Source organism: Nicotiana tomentosiformis, chromosome 6 (genome assembly GCF_000390325.3).
Source record: "Nicotiana tomentosiformis chromosome 6, ASM39032v3, whole genome shotgun sequence".
NCBI classification, from domain to species: domain Eukaryota; kingdom Viridiplantae; phylum Streptophyta; class Magnoliopsida; order Solanales; family Solanaceae; genus Nicotiana; species Nicotiana tomentosiformis.
In genome coordinates this window covers 10,325,344-10,335,652 of record NC_090817.1, presented here as the reverse complement: position 1 = coordinate 10,335,652, position 10,309 = coordinate 10,325,344, and the positions used below count along the sequence as shown (strand labels likewise).

The 10,309-nt window shown below is 41.9% G+C and overlaps 1 protein-coding gene across 1 annotated transcript; it reads right to left on the bottom strand.

Moving 5' to 3' along the window:
• Positions 1 to 6,335: 6,335 nt before the first annotated feature.
• On the bottom strand, positions 6,336 to 7,206 carry LOC138893558 (uncharacterized). Its single transcript, XM_070178184.1, has 2 exons — positions 6,984 to 7,206; positions 6,336 to 6,430 (listed from the first exon to the last, which is right to left on the bottom strand). The coding sequence occupies exons 1-2, from the start codon at positions 7,204 to 7,206 to the stop codon at positions 6,336 to 6,338; spliced, it is 318 nt and encodes a 105-aa protein (XP_070034285.1).
• Between the last annotated feature and the right edge of the window lie 3,103 nt (positions 7,207 to 10,309).

Here is a 10,309-nt window from a genome sequence, read left to right as displayed (position 1 = left end):
GACCCTTTTTCGTAGGGTTGTGTACATCCATCAGTGAGTACCATGAGAAGAGTTTCTTCGGCCGCACCTTTGTGTCAAAATCCCTCGGCTCTACCCTCGCATATGTGAGATACTCTACAATGGTGTTGGGATACGGGTAGGATGTGTCAGCTTGTCGAGCGACCACAGAGATGTTGGCCGACATCACGGCACCTACATTGATAGAGTACCTGGCCATGATGGAAGCAACTAGAACAACTCGAGGGATCGGAAGATATGTCTCGTTCTGGCACGGGTCTAGTCTGTTGCATACAAAGGTTTGCCACCCCTTTGCCTCAAAGCTCAGCGTACTCCTGTGAATGGAAACCCCTGTTGTGATCCATGGTGGTGGTGGCCCAGGAGATGCTAGAATCTCTGCTAGCCAAGGACGAGTTGCATCCCCAAGTGCATATTTATCTAAGTACTATGTGGGCTCGACGTCACCAAACCCCAAGTAAGTGTTCAATGTGTGCTGATCAAATTGCACCTTGAGGTTCCTCACTTTAGTTACCTTTGTCCCTTTCTTGATATGCGCCACATTGGCGTAGAATTCCCGGACAAGGTACTCCTTCGCATCCACTATGCTCTGGGTAAACCAATCCATCCTTTGCATTCCTAAAACTGCTCAGGGTTATACTTTTCTAAATCTTTCAACTAAAATTGTCGCTCAAGAGTGAGTGACCTCACTGGCCACCAATCACGGAAACTGGAGAAAGCATCCAAACCGACAAACTGGTCCTCCCACACCTCTTTATTCTTAGACCGCTCAAAGCCGTCAACTGTAGCATCTCCCCCTCTGCCATTATTGGGGATGTCCTGAACTGATATCTCCGATACCTAGGGGACAGGTGTAGTAGAAGGCTCAGAAGCCTGAATGGCACTCTCCGAACCCTCGGAAGTGTTGTGTGATGTGGATGTCTCATCACTGAGCTGATACCTCTCTGGCGGCTTTGACCAGACAGTCGGATGCTCATGTACAGAGGCTGAGTTGCCCTTTGATGCTTCCCTAGATGGGGCATAAGAACTGGTCCCGGAAAGGTCTACACCTCTCCCTCTACCGGCTGTTGTTTTCTTTCTGATTTCAAGTTGTTGGGCACTAGGTAATGGTCTCTTCCCTCGTCCCCGAGAAGGGTCAGCTCTGCCTCTAGATCGAACTATTTTCTGTACCAAGCAAAGGCAATTGTTAGATGCAATTCAAGTTCAGACATGCAATGAATGTAAGGATACACTATAAGATACAATGAGGAACATAGTTGAAACATGTTTGCAGAGTAGGAATTTGCGGTCCGCATATTTTTCATTGTGGCAGCAGAATGGGACTTACGGACCGCATAATTTTCATTTGTGGCCGCAGAATTAGATAGCGGTCCGCACATTTCTCATTGCGGTCACAACTCGGATACCACCAATATGTCAACTCTCTGATAACAGATAATTGACTCTTTTGCGGCTGCAACTTATTTTCTGCAGTATGCACAAATTGTTTTGCGGCCGCACATGTGAGTCAACAATTTTGACAACTCTTTCATAACAGGAAATAGGCTGTTCTGCGGCCGCAATGGGATTTCTGCGGTACGCACAAATTTCTTGCGGCCGTAGACCCATTCCTTACTAAAGTACCCTAGACTCAACTTCTGCGGACCGCACAATTTCTTGTGCGGCCACATATTTCAAACAATGACGAACACGTGGTGCGTTTATTTAGGGCTTGCAATTTTTGCACAGTTTTGACATGGAAACAACATATAAGCATGAAAATCTATTGACACATTCCCCCTAGAGCATTTTCCAGGTTACCCACTACAAATTTACCCCACATGGTGGTTCAATTAGACTCAACAGTCAAATGGTCTAAGTTTTTACTAAAAATCTAAAAATTAAAAGAAATTAACAAGATTATGAAGCACACCAGATATGAATGAGTGCAAGAAATGAGTAATCAATAGTTGTTAGGCGTGTAAGCAGACAATTTAAGATGAAATTTCAAATTTGTACATGGTGTGAGCTTAGAGAGGGAAAAGGGGAACAATTCCCTAGCCTCTCTATTTATATTGTTCGATGTTTTCCAAGGGAAGGGGAAGTGAGTGCGGACGCAAAATTCCAATTGCGGTCCACACTCCGTTATCTGGGGGCTCAGTTTCCCTTTCATTTTGCGGTCCGCATAATTGTGCATGCGGCCACAAATTTTGTTGCAGACTGCAGAATATTTGGTGCGGCTGCAGAATGGCCATTTTTCTGACGGACCAACTTCATATAGTTGTCATTTTCCACCTTCAATTTGTGCGGTCCACAATGTAATTGTGCGGCCGCATAGCACCTTATGCTGCAGGAACCATAATTGTGTTGTCCGCACAATACAATTGCGGTCCACAATCCTTTTCACAGTTAACCAAATTTCTGTGCACAATTCATGTAAAGTGCACTCATACCTGCAACACACTTCAAATCCAGTTATCACAAAAATAACACCTAACTACAAAAGAAGAAAAGAAAAGAAAAAGAAACATGGGTTGCCTCCCAAGAAGCGCTTGATTTAACGTCGTGGCACGACGCAGATTACCATCATTTGAAATGAATCACCGCCACGACGTGACCATCACCAATTTTTCCCAAATTGTGCTTCACCCGGTGACCATTGACTCAGAATACCTCATTGCTTTTGTTCTTCAAGTCCAATACACTAAAAAGTGTCACACCCACAATTTCAAAGGGACCACTCCATTTAGATTTTAGCTTTTCGGGAAACATCCTCAATCGTGAGTTGAATAACAATACAAGATCACCCACCTTGAACTCTTTATTCCCAATGTATTTGTCATGAATATATTTCATCTTTTATTTGTACAAGGATGAACTTGCATAAGCATGGTACCGGAACTCATCCAATTTATTCAAATGTGCAACCCTCAAGTTAGCGGCTACATCCCAATCTAGATTCAACTTCTTTAGAGCCTACATGGCTTTGTGCTCAAGTTCCGCTGGAAGATGACAAACTTTGCCGAACACCAACCGGTATGGAGACATTCCGATCGGAGTTTTGAAAGCATTCTGATAAGCCCATAATGCATCATCATGCTTCTTGGACCAATCCGTCTGGTTAGCATTCACTGTTTTGGACAGGATATTCTTTATCTCCCGGTTGGAGACTTCCACTTGACCGCTAGCTTGTGGATGATAAGGAGTCATAACTTTATGAGTAACACTGCACTTGCTAAGTAAAGTGTCAAAAGTTTTGTTGCAAAAATGCGACCCCTCATCGCTTATGATAGCCTGCGGAGTACCAAACCTAGTGAAAATATTCTTCTTCAAGAATGCCACCACACTCCTCACTTCGTTATTAGGTAGAGCAATTGCCTCAATCCATTTAGACACATAATCAACCACGGCCAAGATGTAGGTGTTTCCACAAGAACTCACAAAAAGACCCATGAAGTCAATACCCCACACATCAAAGATATCAATCTCCAAAATGGTAGTGAGAGGCATTTCATTCTTCTTCGAGATTCCACCGGCCCTTTGACATTCATCACATCTTTTTACTAAATCACTTGCATCCTTGTAAAGATTGGGCCAATAGAAACCGCAACTTAGCACTTTGGTCGTCGTTCTTACTCCACCATGGTGACCACCATATGGCGAATAATGACAAGCCCCAAGAATATCACTTTGCTCTTCTTCCGATGCACATCTTCTAATTACCCCATTCGTACAAATCCGTAAAAGGTATGGCTCATCCTAATAATAATCTTGACAATCCCGTTTGACCTTCTTCCATTGGTTTGAAGAGAACTCATCCGAGATAATTCCACACACAAAGAAGTTTGCTAGATTCACAAACCATGGCACCTCCTTCATTGAAATATCCAAGAGTTGCTCATCGGGGAAGGAGTCATTGATTTCAAGTCCATCTTGCGGCCTCCCCTCCTCCTCCAAACGAGACAAGTGGATTGCCACATGATTTTCACTCCTTTTTCTATCTTGGATGTCAATATCAAACTCTTGCAACAAAAACACTCATCTCATCAACTGAGCTTTAGAATCTTTCTTACTCATAAGATAACGAAGTGTTGCATGATCCATGGGGACAATAACTTTCGCACCCATCAAATATGGGCAGAACTTCTCAATTGCGAACACAATGGCAAGGAGCTCTTTCTCTGTAATGGTGTAGTTGACTTGGGCACCATTCATGGTCTTACTAGCATAGTAGATCGGATGAAAAATCTTGTTGATGCGTTGTCCCAAAACAGCTCTAACTGCTACATCACTAGCATTGCACATGAGCTTAAAAGGGATACTCCAATTAGGAGCGGTGATAATGGGAGTGGTTGTCAACTTGAACTTTAACAATTCAAAGGCTCTCATGCAATCATCATTGAAGTGAAACTTAGCATATTTCTCTAAAAGCTTGCACAACGGGTTCACCACTTTAGAGAAATCCTTAATGAAGCGCCGGTAAAACCCCACGTGGCCTTGTCGACTTCAATGCCATTCTTTGAAATCCTGTGGCCAAGGACAATGCCTTCCTCGACCATGAAATGACATTTCTCCCAATTTAGCACCAAATTCATTTCTTTACATCTTGCCAATACTTTATCTAAATTTGCCAAGAAATCATCAAAGGAATCCCCAACCACCGAGAAGTCATCCATGAAAACTTCAAGGTAGTCCTCCACCATGTCCGTGAAGATAGTCATCATACACCTTTGAAAAGTCGCAGGTGCATTACATAAACCAAATGGCATCCGCTTGAATGCGAAAGTATCATAGGGACATATAAAAGTTGCTTTCTCTTGATCTTCCGGAGCAATAAGGATTTGATTGTAGCCCGAATATCCATCTAGAAAGCAATAGAAAGCACGGCTGGCCAACCTATCAAGCATTTGGTCAAGGAAGGGAAGTGGAAAATGATCATTCCTTGTAACTTTGTTGAGCTTGCGATAGTTCATACACACTCTCCACTCGGTCACTGTTCTTTTAGGAATCAACTCATTCTTGCCATTTGTGACCACCGACATGCCCCCCTTCTTTAGGACACACTTCACCGGAGAAGTCTACGAACTATCGAAAATGGGGAAGACAACCCCGGCATCCAACCACTTAATATTCTCCTTTTTGACCACTTCTTGCATAGACTCATTGAGTCTCATTTGATGTTCAATAGATGGCTTGGCGTCTTCCTCCAAGTTGATCTTGTGCATGCAAAATGCGGGGCTTATTCCCCGAATATCCGCCAATGTCCATCCAATAGACTTCTTCCTCTTATGTAGCATCGCCAATATAGAGTCAACTTGCACGTTAGTCAAACAAGAGGAAACAATAACCGGTAAAGTAGAACAAGGGCCGAGAAATTCATACCGAAGATGTGGAGGCAATGGCTTCAACTCCAAGGTCGAAGGCTCTTCAATTGAAGGCTTTGTAGGAGGAGTTTTTCTATTTTCAATATCCAAGAAGAGTTTTCGGGGTGCATAGTTGTACGACCCCATTCCTTGCAAAGAGTTCACATATTCCATGATGCCATCCATCTCGTCATCATCAAAGTTGAGCAAGACGGCCTCCAACATATCACCCACATTGATCGTGGCCCTTGTATCATCAACAATCACATCGGTCACCAAGTCCACAAAAGAACACACTTCATTGCTATTTGGTTGCCGCATAGATTTGCACACGTGGAATACCACATTTTCATCACCCACCCGGAAGGTGAGTTCTCCGACTTCCACATCAACAAGAGCCTTCCCCGTAGCAAGGAAAGGTCTTCCAAGAATAATCGACACCTCATAGTCCACTTCACAATCAAGAATGACAAAATTCACTGGAAGAATAAATTTATCAACACGAACCAATACATCTTCAATCACTCCCAACGGTCTCTTCATGGTACGATCGGCCATTTGTAATCTCATAGATGTGGGTTTTGGTTGCCCAATTCCCAAGGTCTTGTAAATCGAATAGGGCATCAAATTGATACTTTCTCCAAGATCATAGAGAGCTTTAGCAAACTCGGCACTTCTAATGGTAAAAGGGATTGTGAAAGCACCGGGATCTTCCAATTTAGAAGCCATTGAATGCATAATTGCACTCAGTTGATGAGTGACTTTGATAGTTTCAAAATTCATCGACCGCTTCTTTATCACCAAATCCTTCATAAACTTTGCATAATCAGGAATTTGTTCCAAAACTTCAATTAATGTCACATTGATCGAGAGACTCTTCATCATGTCAATGAACTTTTTGAATCGATTCTCATCATTTTGCTTTACAAGCCTTTAAGGATATGGAGGAGGAGTCTTAGGCAATGGTGCCTTAGCTTTTTACACTAGCAGTTCTGGTATCTCAATAACTTGATCCCTAGACGGGTTCACTTCCTCTTGAGTCTCTTCCACATTGTCATCAATATCAATCTGAACTTCATCATTTTATTGCATCACATTTCTCAGGACTTCTTCTTCTTGTACCACTTTCTCATCATCCACAAGTTTCCTTTGACTTGAGGTGGGTTCATTCCTACCCCTTCAACTTCTTGTAGTAACGGCCATGTCATGCCCCGTATTGTTCCCACCCTTTAGGTTCACCACTGTGTCACTTGGTAGTACCCCCTTAGAACGAGAATTTAGAGCTTGAGAGATTTGCCCCGTTTGAACTTCTAAGTTGCGGATCGATGTGTTGTGTGAGGCAAGTTGGGCATCGAAATCAAAATTCTTTTCCATCATTTGCTTGAACATGTTCTCAATACGCCTCATCTCATTGGTTGAAGAACTAGGACCATGGGAAGAATAAGGAGGCAGATTACTCAGTTGTTGATACATTGGGGGCCTTTGAAAACCCGACCCCCCGGTTGCCTTGATTATTGTTCCATCCACCTTGATTGTTACCTCCCCAATTACCTTGATTATTGCCATTTCAATTTCCTTGATTGTAGTTATGCCAATTCCCTTGATTGTTTCCATCACTCCAATTACCTTGGTTGTTAGAATTCCAATTGCCTTGATTGTTTTGAGGTTGCCATTGTTGTTGATTTAGGCCTTGTAAATTGTTTCGTTGTCCTTGAAAGTTGTTCACATATTGCACTTCCTCTTCTTGGTCATTGTAAGAATCATCTTGATCAAACCCACTATCTTCTTGTACAAAATTGTCCACTCGTTGTTGAACTTGTGGACCCTTGGTTTTCTGTTTGTTCGCCATCATGTTTACTCCCTCCATGGAATTGACTTGCCTAGAATTTTGCACTTGTTGTAGTTGAGCCTTTGCTAGTTGATTCATGGTGGTAGTCAATTAGGCTATGGCTTGCTCGTGGTCATGCAACAATTTATGGAGGTGAATCACATTAGGATCACCTTGTGGAATATTAGCTCGAGATTGCCATGCCGATGACGTGTATGTCATTTTATCTAAGATCTCGCACGCCTCCGCACAAGGCGTAGTCATGAAGTTCCCACCGGCAAGTTGATTCACTACACATTGATTGATTATGTTGATCCCACAATAAAAAGTTTGTTGAATCATGTTCTCCGTCATATCATTGTTGGGATATTCTTTAACCATTGTTCAATATCGCTCTCATATCTCATGTAGTGGTTCATTGGGCTCTTGCTTGAATGCCAGAATCTCATCTCTAAATGTAGCCATGGGACCTGGAGAGAAGTACTTAGAAATAAACTTTTCCGCCAATTCATCCCAAGTGTGAATGGAATGGTTCGGCAAACGCTCCAACCAATCAAAAGCTTTACCCCATAAAGAGAAGGGAAAAAGCCTTAGCCTCAAAGCATCCTCGAAGACATTTGTTTGTTTACTCTCTCAACACGTGTCTGTAAACCCCTTCAAATGTTTGTATGTATTTTGACCCAGAGCACCGATAAAGAAGCCTCGTTGCTCTAGCAAAGTGAGCATCACATTGATTATTTGAAAGTTGCCCGCCCTAATACGGGGAGGGATTATTGCACTTGCATATCCTTCATTGTGCAACACCCGGTGTGGAGCCGCTCATGGTGGAGGTGGGGGTGGAACGGGCACATTGTCATGAGGCACTCGGCCTCTTCTATTGGCTTGAGGTTCAAGAGAAACCCCATCCACTTGATCATCCTCAATGTCCAGATCCCCCAAAGTAATATTTCAAAGCTCATTGTTTGCCATGGTTGCACTTACAATTTCTCAAACTCGTTAATGACACGAAAGGAAAAGAAGATATTCCAAAAACACACCCAAATATATAGCTAACACCGTTTTTAACTCCCCGGCAACGGCATCAAAAATTGATCGCGTCCAAATGAACACCTCTAAACAGGGTATGAAACGGTCAATTGCAATTATAGTAACCTAACGAAGAGTCGGCGTCAAATCCACAGGGAGCTAGATGGGAGTTTAGGGTATATATTCTAATGCGTGAAATTGAATTATCTTAATTTGCACTTCCACAAAAAAGGTTTTGTTTCTAATTCTAATTTTTACACTTAAGTTTGGAGAATAAAGAAATAAGACTAGGATGATTGTTTTTTATTTTTTTTAAATTGGTAAAAGGCCTAGGGATGTGACCATTACCTAGGTATTTGCCTAATGGAATAAAAATCTTAATGCTTGTTTTACTGATTAGGGTGTATTATAGCTATCAACTCTCAATTACCCACTCAATACCTCTCGGTCAGAGAATAGTTTTGCCTAATTTGGCTTTCTCAAGACCAAATGGGTATCACACAATACAGTTGATAACAGCTCAAATCGGGTTATTACTATCTCTTAGTTGAACCTTTTAATTGGGTTAATCAATCGCTCGATTGACCCAATTCCTTGTTAGCCAAGTTTTCCTAGACTAAGTCTCTCTTTCTCAAGTAGAGACTAAGTCAAATAGGCATGAACTAATATTTGCAACCATTAATTCCACAAATTAAAGTATGAACTAGGCTAAATAATAAACACTCAATCATAAACAAGCACTAATTTAATTACCTATAAGGTGAACACACTAGGGTTGGGTCACAATCCTAGAAAAAATCAAGCTACTCATGCTTGAAATTGAATAAAGAGAAGAAGGAATAATAATTAAACTCATAATGTAAAGTTAAAATGATAAAATCTTTAGTAAAATACACCGAAGTATAGAAAACTTCCAAAAGAGGTAAATAAAAATGGCTACAATACTTGTTGATGTCAAAGCTTGACCTAATTTTGTGAAACGCGTCTATTTATACAAGGCTGGAAATTTCGGATAAAAATGCCCTTCGGGAGGTTCTGCGGACGCACAATTCCATGTGCGGTCCGTAGATTTAGCATTGCGGCCGCAAGGCCCTCTTCTGTGGTCCGCAATAGTATGATTGCGGCCGCAAGAAAATCTTATGCGGCATCAGAAATCTTATGCGGACCTCAATTCAATGAAGCTCTGGACTTGGCTGTTTTGTCATCTCTCTGATCTTGGTCTTGAGCCCTTCTTTGCGTCCGCACAATTCATGTGCAGTCCGCAATTTGCACGAAAGTCGGCTGGGTTTTTCTTCTTTGGTTGCGGACCGCAATTTCTTTTGTAGCTGCAAAATTTCTTCTGCGGGCCGCACTTTGTATGCGTTTGTGCCTTTTGTGGCCTTGTGCTCGTACTACCTCTCTTTGAGCCGGATTTCATCTCGGGAGTCCAACTTCCAATATTCCTGCAATTTTGCACATTTCATTAGTTTCGGGAACACAATTCGATGTTTTTAGACTAAAACAAAAGCTAAAAGGAGCTAATAAGTAGTCAAAATCCCACTTATCAGTTAGCACATTCCATCCAGGTGCAATAGCTTTTGCAATCCTTTGAGCATTCCGTTCCTTCACTTTAGTTTCTATGAGTCCCACCAGCTTAATTTTATTTCCTCTAATATACTCTCTTACCTCCTTTTGTTTATACCTTTTATTTATACCCTTTATGTTCCAAAACAACCAATTCATCATAGTTGCATGGTATTTCCACCTCTATCCTCGGGTGGCATATGATCCTCATATCTATTTGTTGACACAACTTCAAATCTATTCTTCACTCGGATAGGGGTCAAAGTTGGGAAGTTGATGAAGTTAAGTTCAGTGTTATTCTGCATTGCTTTGCCTCTGTCATCCTGTTTCTCCTTTGCAGCTACAGGTACTGTTGTGTTGTGTTGAGATGGCTTATTAGGCTCCCTAGGATCAGGTAACCTTGTTATTCCTGTTTGGCCTGCAACTTCCATATTATTACCCTCTAGTTGTTGTTCAGCAGGTGCAGTTTGCTTTGGATTTTGAGGTTTAGTTGCAACATATATAGGACCTTTGGTTCTCTATTCTTGTGTGATAT